This window comes from Varroa destructor, unplaced genomic scaffold, assembly GCF_002443255.2.
Source record: "Varroa destructor unplaced genomic scaffold, Vdes_3.0 BEIS01000006.1, whole genome shotgun sequence".
Classification (NCBI taxonomy): Eukaryota; Metazoa; Arthropoda; class Arachnida; order Mesostigmata; family Varroidae; genus Varroa; species Varroa destructor.
The window spans coordinates 27,653,435-27,675,574 of NW_019211459.1; the positions used below are offsets into that span (position 1 = coordinate 27,653,435).

The 22,140-nt window shown below is 39.6% G+C and overlaps 4 protein-coding genes across 9 annotated transcripts; 2 read left to right on the forward strand and 2 right to left on the reverse strand.

The window, feature by feature from the left end:
• Nucleotides 1-412: 412 nt before the first annotated feature.
• On the reverse strand, nucleotides 413-7,448 carry LOC111252821 (nonsense-mediated mRNA decay factor SMG8). The gene is made up of 9 exons (XM_086993103.1): nucleotides 7,425-7,448; nucleotides 6,997-7,056; nucleotides 4,888-4,982; nucleotides 4,617-4,805; nucleotides 4,253-4,342; nucleotides 3,083-3,584; nucleotides 2,281-2,586; nucleotides 1,894-2,096; nucleotides 413-1,437 (listed from the first exon to the last, which is right to left on the reverse strand). Exons 2-9 carry the CDS (start codon nucleotides 7,048-7,050, stop codon nucleotides 1,071-1,073), a joined length of 1,806 nt encoding a protein of 601 aa, XP_086849229.1. The 5' UTR covers nucleotides 7,051-7,056; nucleotides 7,425-7,448; the 3' UTR covers nucleotides 413-1,070.
• A 262-nt stretch (nucleotides 7,449-7,710) lies between these two features.
• Nucleotides 7,711-11,616, forward strand: LOC111252844 (proteasome subunit alpha type-1-like). The gene is made up of 6 exons (XM_022811377.2): nucleotides 7,711-7,892; nucleotides 9,725-9,818; nucleotides 9,949-10,080; nucleotides 10,418-10,542; nucleotides 10,839-11,029; nucleotides 11,182-11,616. Exons 2-6 carry the CDS (start codon nucleotides 9,725-9,727, stop codon nucleotides 11,426-11,428), a joined length of 789 nt encoding a protein of 262 aa, XP_022667112.1. The 5' UTR covers nucleotides 7,711-7,892; the 3' UTR covers nucleotides 11,429-11,616.
• Nucleotides 11,617-13,059: 1,443 nt separating this feature from the next.
• Dus2 (Dihydrouridine synthase 2) lies at nucleotides 13,060-15,833 on the forward strand. Of its 3 annotated transcripts, XM_022811343.2 has the most exons (3): nucleotides 13,060-13,182; nucleotides 13,371-13,669; nucleotides 14,394-15,833. In XM_022811343.2, the coding sequence occupies exons 2-3, from the start codon at nucleotides 13,394-13,396 to the stop codon at nucleotides 15,504-15,506; spliced, it is 1,389 nt and encodes a 462-aa protein (XP_022667078.1). In that variant the 5' UTR covers nucleotides 13,060-13,182; nucleotides 13,371-13,393; the 3' UTR covers nucleotides 15,507-15,833. The 3 variants fall into 3 exon arrangements, with proteins under 3 accessions (XP_022667078.1, XP_022667076.1, XP_022667077.1); XM_022811341.2 differs by having other exon boundaries at nucleotides 13,083-13,669; XM_022811342.2 differs by having other exon boundaries at nucleotides 13,084-13,669; nucleotides 14,412-15,833.
• Nucleotides 15,821-22,083, reverse strand: LOC111252822 (uncharacterized). Of its 4 annotated transcripts, none has more exons than XM_022811327.2 (7): nucleotides 21,829-22,082; nucleotides 21,129-21,330; nucleotides 20,021-20,911; nucleotides 19,623-19,770; nucleotides 19,116-19,224; nucleotides 18,123-18,161; nucleotides 15,821-17,692 (listed from the first exon to the last, which is right to left on the reverse strand). In XM_022811327.2, the coding sequence occupies exons 1-7, from the start codon at nucleotides 21,952-21,954 to the stop codon at nucleotides 17,528-17,530; spliced, it is 1,680 nt and encodes a 559-aa protein (XP_022667062.1). In that variant the 5' UTR covers nucleotides 21,955-22,082; the 3' UTR covers nucleotides 15,821-17,527. The 4 variants fall into 4 exon arrangements, with proteins under 4 accessions (XP_022667062.1, XP_022667061.1, XP_086849230.1 ...); XM_022811326.2 differs by having other exon boundaries at nucleotides 18,123-18,167; nucleotides 21,829-22,081; XM_086993104.1 differs by lacking the exon at nucleotides 19,116-19,224 and having other exon boundaries at nucleotides 17,581-17,692; nucleotides 21,829-22,083.
• Nucleotides 22,084-22,140: the final 57 nt, after the last annotated feature.

Sequence of the window (22,140 nt, forward strand, 5' to 3'; positions counted from 1 at the left end):
TAAAAAAAGTACCGGGAACTCAGCATATCAAGGTCTGTTAGAGAACTGGTCTTTAAAGTAATATCAAGGGGAGGATAAACTGAGCAGCATAAAATTTAATTTAGAAAACGGCTGCATTGTGAGTGTTCTTAAAGTTCGCTCTATTTGAACGTATTTCAAATAGTGCATTTCAACAATTACGCTAACTTCTTTGTACAGATAGTTTGGCTTCATCTACAATAAAAACAGTACTAATAGTAATGCTTAAGAGTTGTTGACGGGTTTTGCGCGGAAGAAGTAATGGGAGAACCTTGACATTCATGTATTATTTGTATCAGTGCTTGTTGGACTACATCTAACACCCTGCTTTATCCTTCCGCTTCATGTTCGCATATTTAATAGGGGATTTCATGCCAATAGCAAACATTACTGCTAATTATTTCATTAGCATACACATCGTTTATTGTGACGTCGTTTTCAGATGAATTACTTAAACCCAACATATTTGAATCCAGTTCAGAAATAAAAAAAGATACAGCTTTTTTTCATTTTCTAGAGACGTACTCATCTTTAAAAGATACCGATTTCTTTACATTGTCTTGACTGTAAAGGCCCGGAGAACAAAATAATTTTGTACATATAATATGCGCCCAATGCACCCACTAAATGTCATTTCAATCGACCGCAGTATAGTCAAACAAAAAAACTGCTTCGGATGTTAAAAGGCTTTTACCACGGGGCCAAGAAGCTGAGTCAGTCTTACTAACGCTTTGCCAGCTTTAATCGCTAAGGTTTATATTAACAACGACATTCTCCGCCTGTCTTTTAGGGATGCATTGCGTGCTTGTGGTTTGTTTGGTACTGTGCTAGATCTTGACCGTACCGTTCACTGGAAATTTGCTGACTGAAACAGCAAATTGTAGTGATGCGCATGTCTATACTGCTTAGCCACGCAGTAGGACGGCTCCAAGTCATTAAGGACAAACATCTTATTAGATTGCCTTCAGATCGACGCTAATGAGCATCGCTCTTTATCGGCTAAGATGTCACATATCGAAGTTATTTTCATCATCGTCTACTCCGAGCCGCGCTCACGACGGTCTCCCGGTAGCAACGCTAAACGTACCTCCGAGAAGTCTGGCCGATTCCACACCCCATGGGGTACCATCTGGTGGCCGATACACAACACCTTTATTCTTGTATACGTATGGTAGGCGAATCACCCAATACGAGCTTTGAGTGAGAGTGATTGCTTCAAGGGGGTAAAAGACAGGGCTCGACGGGGCCGGTTGAACCCTCGGCTGAACAGTCACATCAACGGCTAACTTCGGAGTAACCACGTGTAACCGCATAAGCTGCGCATGCGCCTTCAGTGCGCAAGGGCATGGAAAGTACAACGGCATCGCTGATCCCACGATCTTGCTAGCGGTCTCCTTGACCAAGCCGCAAGATGATGATCTGAAAGAAATTATTACACGGTATCTTAAGCAGGGTGCGATGTACGTACATGCAGATACTTGTAAGTGTTGGAATTATTATGTTTTTACTTACAGGAAGTGTGGTTAATAAAACTACCAAAGAAATGTTGCCAACAGCATTGGTTGCAATGAAAGGCCTGAACCAGGCTTCTCTAGTTTATATGCTTTTAAATTCGACATGGTTAGTATTTCTTACATCAACCTGCATACTGCTGAAATGATAGCTGGCTCAGTCTTCCCCTATAGAATGGTTGTAATTTTTATGAACCTAATGATTACTTATCATATCCGTAAAGGCCATTAACAAGTACGCTTACCCTAAAAGAGGTCAATGGATTTCATGCTTTCCATACATTCATCTGTCTATTAATATAAACGTGATATAAGTCATGTAAGAAATCGTATTTAGAGAAGCTTGTAATTTATCAACACAAACCTAAGCATGGTGTCGGGCGCAGACAGCATAAAGCGATCACCTTTGGGGCATTCGTACTCCAATCCTATGAAAATTTTTGTACTTCGTGTACTACTTTTCCGTGAGTCACCCGAGCTAAGTAGACGAGGAAAATCAAGCTTGACATCCCAAGGCAGTAAGAAGTTGCTACCAGAGAAAAACCCTTGTTGGTCAGTAATACCCACCTGAAATAAAACTGCCTATGAATAAGCTTGAACGAATGTATAGTTTATTGCTGATAGGAACTACAACACACCATTCGGTAACCCATAATTGAAAAAAAAACCATTAACTGGTATAATTGTTGACAAAATATATAGAAAAATTGACTAGCTTTAGGCCCCAATCATTTCTCAAAATGTGGCTCACCTTGTGTGAATATCTTGAGGATGGACCTAAACAGACGCAGCTCCACGATGGGAATTTTGGCGGAATAGGCGTCTCACTGCAAGTCATATCAGCCTCTGAATCGTCTTTTGAAGCAAAAATCACAGGTGTAAGGTCTGCGCAACAATCGGGCCGTTCATAAAAGCTGAAATTGGCATGGATCAAGGAAAAAGGATCCATTCGAACGTGCCGCGAACGGCCACAGTTGCACACCGAGAGAAACTGAACGCGCGCGAGATGTTCTCCAGTTGCATGAATAGGCTTTCCACATCCGTGTCCTGTCAAACTCTGTTCAAAGTTGCATAAAATTATAGTAGAAAAGTAAAATTACAACAATTACGATTATTACATTTAGGGAAATGTTTTCTAGGGAAATTTAGGGAAAACTGAAACGGATCTTGACTCAGATTCCAGTTCTACTAAATTCCGCCTTACCGTAAGTTTTGTATAGTATCAAACATCTAGCATCTATTTGACTATAATCATGGTACTGGAGGTGCTGCCGACAAGCAAGCTCACTTCACGGGAGAACCATTTTGTACAAAAACTTCTTTGAAATAGAATTTGAATTTCGCTCTACTCAATTGTTCACTAGTACTAATTCGATAATGTAAAGACAGTCACTTTTTATAAAGACACAGAAGGTCCTTTTAATTTTCATCATGCTCTACATTTTTAAAGAACAAGCAGCTACTATTCTGGAAATTGAATTTTCAGGAGGTGTAGACAAAAGCAATAAAGAAGACAAAATTATTATAATAGCTGAGAATAAACGCAGACTCACTTTTTCCTTACAGGTCTCGTGTCCGCTTTTCCAAAACTCCTCACATTCCCTGCGCAGCTCTTCCGCCAGACGCTGAACAGTGGGTCCCTTCGCCTTTGCACGAAATACCTTTAATGCGTAGGCAACTTTCGCCTGATGTACAAATTCATCGTAGTATGGCGGTAGGTTGTCATGGTATGCCTGTAAAGCAACTGGATACGCCTTCGAACATCGTACTTCGCTGAACTTTGCATCAATGTCAATCTCATTCACGTTGCGGAAAAAATGGACCATTTTTTCAAATACATCAACCCAGCGGTGGAGCTGAGCAAGCCGGAAGTACGCCACGCCGGCGTTTCGTCCCACATTGTCGTTGAAGCCTTGCTTAAAAGCCAGTCGCGTATGCCCTTCGATGAACTCCATACAGTGCTCATGACCAACATGCACAAAGGTGCGGCTCATGGGTACGGCAAATAGCGAATTGCCGCAATTATTTGTGACTATCCTACTGCGTCGAAGCGTTCTGATTATAAATAACAATAAACAACAGAAGATAGGAAATGATAATTCAGCCTAGTGGTCTTTTTGCATTATGGGTTATTGACACACATCACTGGTCACCTAAAATTGATGCCACTTGCTAAAGATCGTCAACCAGAAGCCTGACATACAAAATAGAGCAGAATCGCCAAATAAATTATTCCAGTGTGCTAAATGCCTTTTGAGATACAGACATGGAAAAAAGCAAGCAGTGTTGTAAACTGAAAATGAAGGCGGCTCATTGTATCTGCAAAGTGCATATATCTATGACTTTGATTTGGTTACATCTAAAGAATATTAGAGCCATTATTTAACGATATCTTTGCGCTTATAATATATGATAACAATAATTACAGAATAAGAGTCATAGAGGCTCAAAGCCATGAAGATTTTTAATTAAAAGAGTTATCGTGTCAGCTTTCATGAAAATTTTATTTGATTATTTTTCTAATTTTCAACGTTTTTACACTGGGACTTAATATGACCTTGTTATCAGTGGTAGAACAGAAAATCATTTGAAGAGGCAGAGATGGAACAGAGGAGATTTACAACTTCCAAAAACGTTAGAACATGTATAACCTATAAGACAACAATATATGCTATTGTTAAATCTATATTACATCTGTTTTGCAGTATGAGTGTAGTACGAACCTGTAAATGAGGTCCTCCATGTTAAATTCGAAACCTTTGGCATCTTCCAGTGGTTTTCTAAGTACGAAGAGGGCTCTAGGTGAGCAGTATCTGTAATTCAGTCGGCATCATTAGATGCATTTGGTGATGTTTTATCTAAAAACTATAATATACCTCGCTCGCTAGATCACCCTTAATTTCAGTATGCTTGGTTTGGGAGCTGTTTTTATCAATACTTTTTTATCATCACGTCCAAGTACTAAGATCCTGCCAAAAACTTGCTTAAACATAATTACATGTGTAGAGTTATCAACAAAAGCTATCATTATGATACTTGTTACAAATTTATATGGACGTCATGGTTTCTTATAAGATTCCATCTTACCTGCCGGAAGGACGATCGAATTTCTTTTGAAGCTGATCTTTGTTCTTGAGACGGACAGCATCCAACCGGCGAAACCATTGCAGGTATTGAACGTCAAGTTGACTACTATCGGATATAAAAACCAGCACATGGCTCACGTGAAGGAATGGCATCGCTTTAATTGAAAGTTCACATGAAAGGTAAATGGTCCTGTAATGTATATTAAGAATTTTTTAGTTAAACAGTGGTAACAATGCCATGGTGTCGTTTCTCAAGCCATGCAAAAACTAACCGGTTGGCGATGTCGTAGTAGAACCTAGAATCACTGGCAAGGTTAGAGCACGAACCATCAATGCGAGCCTTCCCTATGCAGGTTACCACGCACACCTGTACCACAAAAATGGAAATGACAGTCTATTCAATGTATTTCAGCCATAAACACAATCGGTTCGCCTATTCGCAACGTTACAATGCTAAAATAGGGACATCATAGAATAAAAGCTTTAGAACACCCTAAATTCAAAGAGTTGGCCAGAATTGACGTTTCAAGAAGAAATTTCTAGATTGACCTTAAGTTTCTGGGTTTAGCGCGCAAGCTGCAAAGCGTGCATTCGAAGTGTTGCTAAGGAAACAGCTTGTTAGCAAAATGCTGGCAACCATCACGGTACAATATTATAGTAAAAGGGTAAGGGAAATTCTCAAAACGGCAACAATGGCATACTCGCCTTCGTGAAACCACCAACGGTGACGTCTCTTAAGCTCAGATAAAAAGACTCACCAATTTTCACCTCCTTACATACACAACTTGGCGTGGAATCAAAAACGCTTTTTACTCAAAGTTTGGAAAAATCGAAGTAAACTTATTTTCTATTAACAGGCACTAGGATGCCCAACCGCAGTGTGCTCGATAATGGATGAACCATATCAAACTATTGGCTCAGGTAATATTCTGAGATGAAAATTAGTTTAAGCGGTTTCGGCCTTTTTCAAAGCTATTATTACGACCGAATAGGAACATTTCCGGAGGCTCAATAGTGCTGTGAAATGCAGCAAGACGCCCAAATACTTTCAGTGGATAAGATAAAGCCTGCTGCATCGTACTGCTCTCCCAGATCCTACAGTTACAAAAAACGGGTCGTGCTTATATTCACCAACAAGTCTTGCATCCGTTTACGCCGTTAATATTGTAAAATAATGGTTCAGAGAAACTGACATTACATTTTTGGATCGTCAATCGAGAAGTTTCCATCTAATCGTGACTGAAAACCTACGTGGTAAGCCGTGTTTGAGCAAACGGAAGCTCAGCATTCAAGGGCAACTCAAAGAGGCTGTCCTGGCTACATGAGTAGCCATACGACAGAATCAAATCAAGCCCTAAAATGACTCATATCCAATTCGTTTCAAAGTATTTGAAGTGATATGACATACTTCAAGGTTGCCAAGAAAGAACAGTTTATTTGTATTTAGAAAAATACAATTGCATCGTGTGACTCTATGGACAAAACAAATTCAATTTTTCTTTTCAAAGTGCGCCGTGAGGCTGCACCGTTCATTGTTAAACATGTACCTTCTAAATGATATACAGCTATCTGTAAAGATTTGAGATCCAGACTCAAGCTTCCAATCACTTCTGTTTGTTCAAAGTCCATCAGTACATAATAAAAATGGCGTAGATCGATCTTGACTTTTAAAATACAGAAGCTATGGGTAATGAATCTTAAAAAGGGCCGAACAAGGCGTACTAACACATAGTTACAAGCTTTGCAATGCATGGTTTTCATCACATCGTAGCCGGTTTTCATTTGTTGTAGGCTAGGTGCACCTGAACGAGATATGATATAATACGTTTCAGGTACCATGTTGCATCATGCGCTGCAGGACTGCCTTGGACGATTTCTCCGATTGCGCATACCAGTCTTGAAATTTTAAAAGTTCAAGCTTATATCGTATCATTACATATATACATCTGCGTCAGGAAGTTCCATATGTACAAATAAAAAGTGCTATTTTTATGTTATACCCTAAATTATTAAATTGGCTGTACACTGCCATTTGAACATCGAAACAACCTACTGCAACCTTGCTTCTAAAGTTATCGCAACTTTCACACACTTTTTAGCGTTGAATTATGGCCAGGTAAAGAGGCTGTTACTAAAGGGAAAATGTAATCATTCAACTGGCTAACATTAGACCTGTAAATTCATTTACGTAATTCCGTGACAAAAAGAAATGCTCACGCACATCACTCTCGTTCACTTAATTATTATTATTTTTTTCAATTTCACACGCTCCCTGAGCGCAATTCGACGCCAAAATAGTGAGTTAGATTCTTGAAGAGAAAACCATTAATACACAGGAAGCGTTTAAACATAACAAATTCATACATTTATATTGAAAATACCTCTTCATCAGGGTGCTGCAATAAGGATTTAACAGTTGTTTCGTCGAATTCCATCTGACTCTGAAAATCCAAACCTGTGCGTTAACGTTCATTTACAAAATAGAGATCGTCGAACAATTATAGTTATATATATATAGACATAGAGGTAATTATAATAAAAAGAATAAAAGGTAAATTGTAGTTTTTAATATCTTGTACTATTAATTAATTCTAAGGGAATACAAAAGCGATTGCATAAGAGAACTTATTTTTCTGTTTATACAATCTTTGCAATAAAATAATAAACAATTTACTTTATTCAGCTATCATTAACTCCCTTAGAATTGATGTCTAGATAGAATTGGAGTTGTTATAGCACAGAAAAGGAACTCAATATATAATAGTGGACTCTACAAAATACGCAAAATGGCTTAGTTAGCGACAGTTACGAAAACCACGCTTCGACATGCTCCAGGTCACCTCTTGTAAAAGTCTCAGAAAATAACAAATATAATACTCACCAGAATGACTTCCGAAAATCACAGGTAGTTGTATTCACCGAAGTTTGCAAAAACCGTCTCCTTATGGGAGTCGCCATCTTGTGATAGCAGACGCGCTGCGTTTTTAATCCATGTTATAAGCATTCACATGAAAATATTGACCGTTGAAGCTTTGATTTCTCATTAATCATCTTAACAGGAATATAAATATCATGAGGAAAACAATTCGTGCTGAATACATTAATTTCGCGAATTTTCGAAGGATTGCACCTAAATGATGACGCGGTTGATTTTTTATGCTAGTGTTTATTTTGATTTTTCCAAAAACTGCAGGTGAAAGCGGTGAATCGGCACTTTACTTGAAGCGATTCTATACACCGGTATCTTCGCGTGTGCAAAAAAAAGATCGAAAGAAAGGTGAGTTTGATAGTAATAAACCTGGCTTGTCCGGTGTCGTGTCTGAACTTTCTATATAGATATATGAAAAACGCGCAACACTTGCTCAATGTGTGTGATAACATGGCAGGTGACAAGCTGAGCCGGTCCCTGAATTTAAGTTTACGTGTACCTATATCTGAGATCTACAAAGGAAATAACTAAATCTCTGGTTGAATCAGTTCTGTTTATGTCATTATTTAGCCCCTTTCTTACCAGGGTAACCGTTCATTTAGGTGTGTTTGCTTAAGTTTTTCCGTAAATCTGCTCTAGTTAAAATCATGACGCTGAGTTCTTACAAATGTCTCGACTATAGTGGCATGAAAATCAGCTGGTTAGAATGTTTATTCGAACTTACTTTTTAGCTAACAACCACTGCGATAGTAATACGTATGGATGTCGAAATGAATGAAATGGACACAACCACTCGATCTGTTTAATAATGAGCAGCACTACATATGTGCAGTATGGACCCATGCTCGAAGTTCATAGGTAGAAGCAGCGAGCCTCATGGACTCATTTGCCCCGTTCTCGTACATACTCCGCACTGCCTAGTCAAGACGATTTTTCCCGCCAATTCGTCCAGAAACTCGGCGTAAATTCAAATTGTGATATCAGACTTGTTGCACCACTTTCTGTTGCGCTGTCTCCATTACTTTTGTTGTAGCACTTGTCCTTATTATATTGCTGTTTTCTCAGTACGCTTCTGGAGATCACTGCCGGTCCAAATAAAGTCTACGTTGCATTGTTCGAGTCACGTTGTCATGTTCCTGCTTCATTTATCCATTATTCTAGATTAACATTTTGATTTTATTACTCAGTCCTTCTTCATTTCGCTACGATTGTTTAGGTTCTCTGACTAAAGCTTCCACTATCCTGTTTTCATTATCTTGAAACCCCCCTCAACAGCTGTCCCGTACAATGATATTGCCTTTTCCGTACCCCCATTGCTATCAGAACCTCCCTGTGGTACTTTTTCCTTGTTAAGTCACTCATTTTATCACGCCATCTCAAGGTGAAACTTGTTTTAACTTTCTGTGTCTCGTAAATATTAGGCAAGAGAAACTAGCAAATAAGTAATAGAAAAACGCTGATGCCGTTCAAGCACTTTCAACCATTTCCTAAAAGCCATAGTACGGAGCATTATAATCACTTGCGTGCTATAAAATAGGGAAAATTTTCTTTTTAAAATGTAGTTTATTTAGCGCTCCAAGACATACTTAATTTTTATGTTGGTTCGTTCTACAGTAGCCTATTTCCTTTTTCTCTGAGACTATTCTCAGGCGTGTCGTTGCCTCCATAGCTTTCTTTCTATAAATCAAGCTTCAAAAAAAACCAATTCGAGATGCTCGGTACGTACATACAAGTTCTCAGTTTTGTAGAATTTTTCAGATGGGTCCAGATAGGAGCGAAACTCGTTATTCACGTAAAAGCTAACCCGAAAATACTCCAGATACATGAAGATTTATTTTTTAAGCCGTGCATTTTATTTAAATTTCCTTTTTTTTTGTTGTTTACGGCGCAAAGTTATTTCGAAATCTGCCGGAATCTCGACTTTTTTACTGCACAAATATGTGCCTATCGGACAGCCACATCACATGAGAAATTCGTAGAGAATACTAATAGATAAATACGTGCTAGGCAACAGATGTGTGTTGACAGAATACCTCCTTCTAACATGATTTTTGCGAGATTTCTGTTAGGAGAAAATATATATACAGAGACCGTGTATATTTTCATATATATATAAAACGTGTTTTTGTTTTATTATTTGCTACCCTGTGACTGTTTATTTGATTACTCTCGCTTCGCAGATGTACCGAAATCAGTATGACAATGATGTAACTGTGTGGAGCCCACAAGGCCGCCTGCACCAGGTGGAGTATGCAATGGAGGCCGTCAAGCAAGGTTTGTAGCAAAAAAGGTCATGGCATTTTAAACATCGACTTACATGCAATGAACGTTCGGTCATTATTGCAAATAATAGTTATTATTTACATTCGCTAAGTAATATATTACAATTATGCTTTGAATGCAGGTTCGGCGACGATCGGTTTAAAGAACGCAGACTACGCGATCCTACTTGCCTTAAAAAGGGCTTCGTCAGAACTGTCCGCTCATCAGAAAAAGATCATACCTATCGATCGGCATATTGGTGTTTCACTTGCTGGTAGATATTACGATATTATGGATTTATATGTACAAATCTGGTATATGTGACTTGTGTCTGTATGATAGCAAAGTTGTTTTGTTAAGATGAGCATTTTGCGGCAGAATACACAGTTCATTCAGCATGCTGCTACACGGTGAACGTATTTAAAGGATTCATTCAATTCGGATAATTTCATTCCTATTTTGCTTACTGAAACTACTCGTTAACTTCGAATTTGATGTGTGTGCGTGTCTGGCCCTTCCCTGAGGGATAGACTGCGAGATTTTAGTGGTAAGGTTACCTAGGAGCAGGCAATGGAGAATATAATTTTTGCCTTTCTCTTTTATTTTTCCAGGTTTAACAGCTGACGCTCGCATTCTCTCTAAATATCTCCGGAACGAATGCCTAAACAACCGTTTCGCTCATGAGTGCGCTTTGCCGATTTCTCGGCTAGCCACTAGAATGGGCAATAAGATGCAGGTAACTGGACTAAATACTCGAAAAACGCTACAGATAGAGCTGTTGGCGAAAGGTATTAGTGGGGGAAAGTTTCATTTCATGAAAAGAATATTATTTGTTTTATTTTACGAACAAAAGTAAAGAAATACTAGGTAGAAATTCGGATTCTGTTTGATAGTCTAAAAATTGCTTAGACATATGCGACAATTTATTTCATAGAGTAATAACGGGCTTGTTTTAGCTCCACTATGGAACTGCGTTCTAACCACGATTTTATGATAATAATCCTTGCGTGACTACACATTTATTTTTTGTAGGTGTGCACACAGCGCTACGATCGACGGCCATACGGTGTAGGCCTGCTTATGGCTGGATGGGATGAGAACGGCCCACATATCTACCAAACATGTCCGTCAGCCAACTTCTACGATTGCAAAGCAATGGCCATTGGAGCTCGGAGCCAGTCTGCTAGAACGTATCTTGAGAAACATTTAGATCAGTTTAAAACGTAAGTCAGTTATGTATGAGCAAGGCTATACGTACGTCATTTGTCGCCAAGTGAATGACTATGCTAACGTAAGAAGTCAACAAACACTGCTATTGCAGCGACTCGATTGTTACCAACAAACGCTTGTCTTGATTGATATGTGCTGCTTTCAGGTGCTCACTAGAGGATCTGATGAAGCATGGTTTGCGAGCATTGCGGGACTGCCTACCGAACGATGTCGAATTAGGCACGAAGAACGTGTCCATTGCTATTGTAGGAAAGGATCGGGATTTCACGATCTACGAAGACGACGCCTGCAATCAATTCCTTGGCTTAATCGCTGGCGAAGAACGAACTCGGGGAGGAGGTGTGCGAGATCGTGGAGCTGAAGAAGCCGAAGAACAGATGGAGCAGGCCTAGGCAATGACGATGTCGCCATTGTCATCATCATCATCATCAACAACAACAACCGAACGAAATTAATTTGTTTGCTAAGATAATATTATATGAATCGAGGTTCGTCAAAAGTGGCAACCCTGGAAATTCTGTTGCACTTGCAGCAGCATGGGGCTTTTGAAATAAATTCTTGATAATGAAAACTGAAAAAACACGAATTTTATTGCATAGGTGGCAGATATTCACTCGCATAGTTTGTAGTGAGTACTAAGTAAAGGCAACTTATTATTTCAAGTGACCACACGAATCTTCCAGTTCTAAAGGTAGAGAAATGAAAGGGGCTATGTTCAGTCATCGACAGTTGAGGCGGCGATGGCTAGTCCTCCACTTGCTAATTATTTAGAACAGTTGAATTAGAGTAATCGTATGATCTATTGATTTAAAAGCTAGATCTTAAGTTGAAACGGAGGAGATTTGATTCTAACCGCACATCTATTCTTGATAGCAGCAGCCTTAGTAGAACGACACACTTACGAAGTCGTTTATGATCCTAGCAGAACTGCAGTTATTTCTCCTCTAAACAAAGATGGTATATTTTTCAAAGCAGCTCAAGGCGGTCAAAAAAGTTTCGCAATACATACGATTGCCATCAAATAGAACAATAGTTATGCGCCGCAAAGGACAGCGGCCATAAGCCGTCAACAGGTCATCATCGTCGCGTTAGAATTAGCCAACCTATTTCTTTTTCCTGCTTCTACGAACCTTTGTTTTGGCTATTACATAATAATGAAAGGTTATAAATGCTTATTTACCACCTCAATGGTATGTTTATCTTCTTTGTTAATTGAAAGTGTCAAAGATAAGTCTTAATTGTTAAAAGCAAGTGTGAAATCATCGATGGTGTGTCATCGATGGTGACAATTTACTAATATGCCGAGTGAATCACAATTACAAGTTTAAAAGTTTACTGCATAAGAGCCTGTGAACTACTCAGCGTGGCAGACTTTCTAGGGAGGATACTAGGAAACAGAATACCAATTTGTCCGCACAAAAAATAGCTTCTTCTGCCACGAATAGGACTGAGACCTCAGAAGAGAACGAGGCTTAAGTTTGCAAATTATTTTTGACCTCGGATTATCTGAAACCGGGCCCGTATTTTGGGAGATGGGGCAGCTCCCCACTCCCTTGTCAGTACATATCTCGGTGGGCTGTATGATCGCACATAGCAGAGCAAGTTCACCCTATGAGACACTCACGTACGACGAATAGTGTAACATTAGGTGGAATTGAATACGGCTCGAGTAAAATTTATGAAGGGTAAAAAGCTTAGGTTTTCTTGGCTAAAGCAAATTATTTGCTACGGATCCATGCATGCCTATTTAAATAAATGGTTTGAGTTCTGCATTAGATATTTAAATCGTAAGTCGTTGCTTCAGACGGCTTGTCCTTTACAGCGCGAAATGAAATTTATCTACGTCCAGGTTCCAACCCATACGACGACGTGTACCTAAGCTTAGTAAGAAAACTCAAGCATGCCTTTTTAAAATATCAAAAATGGAACAGTTTATCTATATCGATAACTTGACACAAATGTTGCCAGATGTTGGGCGGGCAGATGACACCGATGTTATCTGCTGCTCTTTCTGCCGATAGCCGCATCGCGCTTAGTTCGGCAATCAACGTTCGACACCAAACATGTTAGTGCGGCGCATTTAGCTGGCAACAGCACATTCATTAAGAGTGTTCTAAGTTTGATATTAGCTGCTTAGTGCATTTATGTAAGTTATTTAAACGGCTTCTTAATTTAAAAAAAAACTATCATGGGACCCCGATGTCAGTCAAGAATAGATGTAAGCTATAGAAGGCATCGTTTTAAATATTATATTTAAAGTCCGGATCATTGCGAGCTGCGTACGAATGACCGTTCGTTGTAATACCAACATTACATGTGATTTATATAATTCAGTCAAACATCACACTCAAGGCAGTATGTTCGACTACAGCGGAAAGACGATTTTGGCTCCTATGGTTCGGATTGGGACCCTTCCGATCCGTCTTCTAGCATTAGAATGCGGAGCAGATCTAGTTTACTCGGAAGAACTAATCGATTATCGGCTACTAAAGTGTCGTCGAATCGAAAATGTTCTCCTTGGAAGTATTGACTTCGTCGATCCCGATAACCAAATCATTTATAGAACGTGCGCGAAAGAACAGGGTAGAAATATTCTTCAGATAGGGACATGCTCACCAGAGCGTGCTGTGCAGGTTAGTATTCTTAGGGCGCAGTAGACAAATAGGAATGCTAATTTCTATCACCACGAAGCCAAAAAAGTAACGATTCGTTTTATGCGGCTATTATGAATTCTTTTAGGTTCGTTTAAGCTACTTACGTTGTTAGCATCATTAATGCATATCTTGATTCGTTGGTTTTTTGGATTGCATATTTTGAATTGTTAACTTAAGCAAGCTAGAACCCGACCTTTTTGCCTAAGATAGCTTGCGCTGTGTACCTGCTAAGTAGTAGCTAATACATGCTTCTTCATACAGAAGAAAACACACCAACACCGACCGCAATAGTGGACACCATGTTTTTTACTGCGTCGAAATGTCTATATTTGGAATTTCGCTCAAATGACCAAATGTGAGTTCTTTTTCTAGGAGCTAAGAAAGCCTGAGATAAGAAAACCAAAAAGATTGTCATTGAATGACCTACACAGAGACATACACGCACACATACAAACCTACGCGCAGACACATATACACACAAACACACGCAGACACATACACGCACGCATACACACACATACACATAAACTACCACACATGCATATACACATATGTACACATATACACACATACTTATGTACACACGCTATATAGGTAAGCTGCTATCGCCAATTCGCTAATTTGAGACATTTTTGTATGAAGCCAAAGAATTTTTGATTACCTATGAAATTTGAGTCAAAAAGTTAACTATTCGTTCTAACAGTTCGGGGTCGTTCATCAGGTGGCACAGATGGTAGAGAAGGACGTCGCTGGGATTGACGTGAACATGGGTTGTCCAAAGGAGTTCTCGATCAAAGGAGGAATGGGTGCCGCTCTTCTCAATCAACCCGAGAAAATCGAAGCTATACTGCGCGCGCTGGTCAACACTGTCCCGCATCTTCTGGTAACATGTAAGGTGCGCGTATTCTGGGACGTCGAAGCTACTGTTGAATTATGTCGACGCATTGAGGCAACAGGCGTTCGAGCCCTTGCGGTGCACGGCAGAACCCAAAATGAACGTCCACAGCATTCTAACCGTAACGGTACTATTCGAGCAGTTGCCAAAGCTCTGAAAATCCCAGTAATTGCAAACGGTGGCTCTTCTGAAATTAATTGTTTTTCGGATTTAAAGCGCTTTCTTAACGATTGTGGCGCTGCTGCGGTGATGGTGGCCCGTGTTGCGGAAGTTAACGTTAGTATTTTTCGGAAAGAAGGTATGTGGTCTACGGAAGAACTAGTGACTCACTACCTGCGTCTTGCAATTGAGTGGGATAATCGCTTCGCTAACACCAAATACTGTATTCAGCAAATGCTTGGCTCACAACAGGATACAACTGAAAAGGGTCGGAGATTGCTTCAAGCCCGATGTATGGAGGACATCTGTGATATTTGGGGACTACGACAAATGTATGAGGATAAGCAGGCCCATTGGCGTCGCGAGGCACAAGCTTTACGAGCATGCAACGAGGAGCGTGGGCTCAAGAGGAAGTTGAACTCAGAAGGCGCAGACGACGATGGAGTGTTTGAGATGGAAGCTAAGTTCTGTCGCAACCTTTTTGGCAATGCAGAACTTCCCAAGACACTGCTGCTTAACCGCAGCCGAGTGGAAAAACGAGATCAGCCAAAGTATACTGTTATAAATGTAGATAAAATGTTTCGCGCTGTTGTTCATTATGATGGTAAACGTTACGCAAGTCTCTTTCGAGACAAGAATAAGCGGACGGCTGAACAGAGTGCGGCCCTCGTATGTCTCTACGCTTTGGGTGCAATTGGCGAAGATAAGATTCGAGGGGATTCGAAAGGTAAAATGCTTCACGATGAGGGAAAGGGAGACTAGCACAGGGGGTTAGTTACGTGGGTGTTAATATAAATATACATATAGTGCTATAGCCAAATATTTGCCGAACCCTGCTACGATCTAAAAAGATAAAAGGTGACTTCGGCAGAAAGAACGGGCCAAAACAGCAGAAGCGGGATAAGAAAAAGCAATCCTGTTAGAATTGTTGTTTATACAATAAGCTTAGACATGTAAGTATGTAAAGCGTTGTCTCAGTACGATGTTATAATTTCAGCATCGTACGCGGTCTTTCAGATGCTGTAAATATGTCGCATACGCCTTGATACCATTAATAAATGAATTACATGTTGCAGTCACTGAAATAAACTTGCTCATAATTGTATTTATTTATTGTGGACACTAGTTCATGAATATCTAATTGCTTGTAGACTCATAGACAGATTGTCTCTTTAATTGCTAGTTTTGGACGCATTATGCTAGCTACATTTAGCCCAAGATAATTCGTTACCATGGAGACACATACGCCTAGTACATAACGTGATTATGCACTTACAACTAATTCAATGCATGAAAAACTGCTGGAGAAATTGTACACTAAGAAATGGGTTCCTTCCTATTTCACATAGTGTAAGCAGCGAGCGAAAGAGTCTGATATTAGATAAACACTAGGCTTGAGATACGATTGTTAACCAAAAATTGGACCACAACGGTGCGACAGCGAAATCCGGGAAAGGAAATTCTATCTTCTTGGGCTGACAAGGCATCATACAGGGTGCGCAAACAGATTTCATTGGTACACCGAAAACAATACAACAACAAGAACAATAGTGGCACTCTTGTCCAGAATCAGTTCTTAGATTTATCATTGAACACGTAAATGAAAAATGACCAGGTACTAGAAATGCTCGAGTTCAATTCAAGCACAATGGATTCATTGTCTGACGCACTACTACGTGTGGACGTAGCACAGCTATCACATTAGGGTTCACAATGGTTACGTAGAGCACAGGCAAAAAAGATGCCATCATTCGATCCAGAAAAATCACCAATGCTGTAGTAGCACGTTTCTGTAGGAGATGCTCGAAATAATGTTGTGCACGTTTGGCGCCATAGACTTAATTTTAGAAAGTAGTTTCGTTCTTCTGCACAAACTGGTGGAACTTCGGCTTCATTGCTCCCACTGCTCTGTATAACACGAAGTTCGTGAACATAAGCTAGTAGCTACAATCTAATGAGTCAATGATGGGGATCCTTTCACCGGTTCACAGTTCCTTTGTTTTTTTGCAGGAACCTGTATGACTATGTATATTAACACTACTTTTCTGGACTTCGGATGCCGAGGGAGCGATGCTGCGTATGTATGCATATCGGACTACGTTTTGAGGTATCTGGGGGTACGTAATTAGACTGAAGACAACTCGACTGAGGTAAATGCGGACGTGGCACTAGCAAAAGGTTCACGTCGAAAACCCGCCAACTTTAAGTAAAAATCGAAAAATCCACATTTTAATATAAACGGTAAGGTTAGATAGCTTTCTAGATGCTTACAGGCTCGAACTGCTGTTTAAATTTGCGTGTAAAGCTTTAGCCTTGGCTATGTTTGCTTTTTCTTTAACTCACTCTTGGGGGTGCATATGTTGCGAATTTTCCGAAGATACTCTGTCAGATAGTTTGGGGTAGCACGAGGAAGAATGAGCATTTTGCGCGAATACTCTCAGCATGTAAAAATAGTTGCCACATGTTTTCAAGGTAGCTAACTTGCTCATAACGTTTGGTATACCATTGTCAATTTTAAACAACATCGTGAAAAGGTACACATTGATTATCACTGGTGGTCAATCAAAACACTGATATACAAACAGTGTTCAGTATTAAAGAAAGTGTTTGGTCTCGGCAGGTTTTAGTCCACGATCGCTTAATACAATCGTAACGTGCGGATATAGAAAAGCAACAAATGGACAATACGCGCTGCATCAATGTAAGGCCCACGGATCATTCTACGATTTATCACGTTTTTGGTAGCAGTTGATCTTGTACGTGGTGTTATTTATATTGGCTTATCACAGCAAATGCTTTCGATGAGATGCACAACGCACAGACGATGTAAAACGTTTGCATTGCGAACCATCTCGATTCACGCCTTGGCACCGCTGCCTCAAACTTGAAAATCCTAGATGGGAATTCAAAGTTGACGTACCAGATATATCACTCGCTGCTAAGGAAGCCTGAAAAACAATCAAATCAAAGCAAAATGCACATTTGATATCTGGGAATGGAATGCATTGAGGTAAAGAATATTTTTCATTAAAAATGAAAAATTGATGAAAAACCTCTTATGAGGGACGGAATGGAGCAGTGATAATATAAAACAGAACCCAGTTGAAATGACAGGTCGGAACGATAGCGAAAATATAAATAAATTACTTTTACTGACACCGTTTCTTAAATAAGTAATGCATATTCGATATAAAACGATAATAAAATTCAGCAGGCGACTATGTTAACTTAATAGAGAAAACTACTATACTACGAGTTTCAAAGGTTGTGAGAAGGGCGAGCATCTATTAACGAAAATGGTTAGTTTTTCATACAACATGTAGTTAAGACGAGGCTGCTTTTTACGAGTAATGAAGCATAATATGAAGTGCTACTTACACAGTCCGGTTCTGGAGAATTTGCCTCCATCAGGGAAACCTGTGGCTAAACAAAATTACATCTATTAATGCTAAATGAATGGATAACTAGCATAATATAAAACAAACGTACCGTTAAATTGATTATGTGTTTGGATGCAAACACCGTTTTATCAAGGTATGTTAACAACTTTGGCTAGTAAATATGCCCCCCCCCCCACTTATCACTGTGATTATACAACAAACAAAACATCTCAACCTAGCAGATGTTTTTTGTTTTGGTAGACACTTCGATATGTAAAGAAGAAACGGCATATAGATGTATTTATTAATTATGCGCTGATAAAATGCAGCTGAAGGGTTTAGGCATCTTTCATCAATAAACTCCCTACATGTTGTTAGGATACAGGCACCTCCGCCCATTAGGAAAGTTCTCGACCTAAGAAAGCATGAGTACATTATAGTGTTGATATCATGTTATTTGCTATGAAAAATCTTTTTCGTTCTATGCATTTTATGAGGCCTAATAAAGCTAATTTTATAATGATTGAAATGGCTACTCAATTTTTCTTTTCGGATGCCCTTTCCGTCGTCAACAGATATTTGCGACTGTTTACAGTGGGTGGTAGAGCAACCTTATCACTTCGCATAACCGGAACTGGAAATACTTTGCTTTGAAGTTACTAATGGTGGGGTCCCGTTGAACCTTTTTCAGAACTAAAATAGCTGGTAAAGTCGTACATCTCGAATAAATTGCATTAAAAGGTAATATTATTATTAGAATATTAATATCTGTGTAGTACGCGGGCGGAAAAAAGATGAGCGAATGTCTCACTTCCGTTCATTTTTCCAAAGACATGATTCGAATTGTCTGAAAAATACTGAACCAATTTTGTAGATCGAACTCAGGGGCCACTGCGCGCTTGTAGGTTTGTCCACTTCGCCGTCACAATATTAGTTATTCATTACATCATTTGTAACCTAGAATAATAATTTAATTGTATTTGATGCCTACCCAGTTGTTTGAAGTGTCTCTAGGAGAAATTCCAGTTTCTGGTATGTTAAAACTGTTCGTTCGGGAGTGTGGAGATTTTGCTGAAAGGTCTTCAATACGCTGTTCCATGCTATAACGAAATCAATTAGTTAAACATTACAAAACGTAAATAATTCACTACTTTTATTTCACATTGCGTATTATTAAGTAAAAGTTATGTGGTAGGGTAATGGAAAAAAAAATAACTTTTAATCTTCAGCCGTCCGAATATCGAGTTTGCATGTCCAGCTGAAGTTCATTGGTGAGAGAATTTGCGTCTACCCATGCTGCGGTAGATGTCACTTAAAGCTTTTGACTCAGCCATGGAATGGGTAAGATGTATCAAGCAGGAAGCATTCGTTCATTTTATGCCATACGTTCATAGGTACACGTACATAGGCTGCGATTGACAAACTCAATTACAGGCCAGCTAAAAGATGCTCCATTATAGATAGGACTCCTACTGTTTCGATTTAGCCTAACATTTACCTTTTGATTATATCAATCAACTGGCGCAGTTCATCACGTGCAACCGACCGTCGTTTTAGCCTTGAGAAGCGTAGCCCATCAATGAACGCGTCTACTATGCAGATAGCTACTATGGCTAGCAACAATTCCACTGGTGACACATGAAATTCTATCAAACAAAAATTCGGTGTACTTTTATATACCTTTGATGCGACAAATTAGGTGTTGCAGTCAAGTACTAACAAGGATCCAAGTAAACGACACCTTACCACAACGTTGAGACAGCGCAATGGCGCACTGCTCGACAACTAAGTATATTGATTATATAATTATAGTTTTTTAGTTTTACTGACATGGCAGGCAGTTGCCGGCAAAAATTGGTTACAAAATTAGAGCCACAAAATCGACTAGAAACTAACCTGAAGTGAGGGTCAAATAAATGTTTGCCGGAACCGCGATGAGAATGACTAGTCGGCTAAGTATTGGAAAGCGCAAAAAGGCAGCAAGGCTCATAAGGGCAAGCATAAGAAGGCCGTGGACTATACAGGACCACAGTAGTTCATAACGGCCTAAAAGATTCGATTGAATCCATTCTATATAGCCAAAGACATCTTCTTGAATTGTTTGAAGACGAGTTCCAATAGTGTCGAGCGAGTCGTTAACTCGCTGAACGCTTTCAAGGCTTTTCTGCACTCGGGCAAACGTTTCGTCTTGGACTGCCAGCACAATTTCTCCCCGGTTTTCTAGATTTTCCAGCATCGCTTGTATAGAGTTCTCATATTTTTTTATTGTGTTCTGCATTTCATTGCGTTGAGTATGAATTAATTCTTCTTGGCGTTTCACTTCATCAACTGTGGCATCAAGACGCGACTTCACTTCGTTAGTAAGACTGAGCAAACTGTGCGAGTTTACTTCTAACTGCTCTTTTTCTTCGAGCAAATATTTGGTGTTACTTTGTAGAGCTCGCTCTAACTGTTTCTGACGCTTTAATAATGCTTCCTGATTATATACCATTGTGTCGTGCTGAGCTGACAAAGAACTCATACGAGCGTCGGCCATAGCTTGGAGGTCCCTTAATTTATTGTGCCACTCGTGCATTTCGCGCAATTGTCCTACATGCTGGACTGAAGCTTCCGCTAGACGATTGATCAGCAGTTCAGTTCGAGCTCGAAAGAGGTGTTGTGCGACCGAGTGACATACAGCCAAAGCTCTGTTTGACATGAGCTGGTAAACTGTCCACGAAGGAGCGTCCATATCGCGAGTGCAATCCGCTAACGACATTGAAGGTGTACATGGGAATTGACGGCGTTCTACACAAATGCCAACCAATTATTCCATTAGTGAATAACAATTTAAAGTGAGCTGTCCTCAGGTTCGACATCTACACATGTAGTATTAATAGTTGTATCGTAAAAATTCTATTCATATTTGCTCAGCATTACTTAGCAATTATTACGAAGCCGTATGATTTCGCGTTGCCCTCCAGAACCTTGCTCTTTGGATACTGTCATCGGATGCATTACTTACTTTCAATAAAATTTTGGCAGTTTAGAAGATTAACCGCTACTTTTCCTATTTCTTCCTGGCTAAGCCCCGCGCACGTCTGTTTTAGACTCAACACAAGTCGACTGTGACAGTTGCCTAAGGCTGAGTCGTTGAAATCTTCAAGAGAAAGTTTCTTAACTTCCGCAAGGAATTTCTCGTCTGTTGATGCCAGCTCAAAGGACACCTACAAAATAAGTAAACGTGGCTGTACGTATCTTGAAACCAAGCTTGTCATATAGCGTAAGCCAATTCACAACATATGTACTAATTGAAGATATAATTGATATGATGTTCATATGTACTAGGCTACTCTATCGTAGTACACTATCGTTAACCGTGGCGCAATCATTTCATTGACATAGAAGCGTACTCGGACGATGAGCATTATTTTACATAGCGTCATTTTGTTAATACTGTGCATCAAGTATACTGACGCTTTAAGATACACAGAAGCAAGATACTTTACACAAATATTGATCGGAGCTCATAGATTGAGTGCGCTTCGTAAATAATAGATGATGAGTAAACAGAAAACGGTTGCTTTTCAAAAACAAACTTCTGATCATCTTTATACTCTGTGAAAGATGGTACCTCTACAAAATTAAATGATGTTTGCTAAATGCATTGTAATTATTTACAACAGTATAGAATATAGATACCTATAGGAAAGTAAATGTAATACCTCTGTTGGAACAAAGTCCTTTGTTTGCTGAGGCGCCTTGTCGCCACCGATGATCCAGCTGAAGAATCCGTTTACTGCTGCTGCTTCTACCAGTATCACAACTAAATACAAAATTAATAGCCGCATTTTCGCGCTTCAGTTCTCCAGATTTGCCGGGATACTGTAGGTTCTTGTCCGTTTCACCTGGCTCTCCCCGCGACGGGACGTTAGGTGCTAAATGAGAACAGGCCCGGTTGTCTAGACATGAATCTTGAGCGCTGATTGGTTCGCGGCGCCATCGACGTCATTAGGTGCGCCAATTTTCAAAAACAA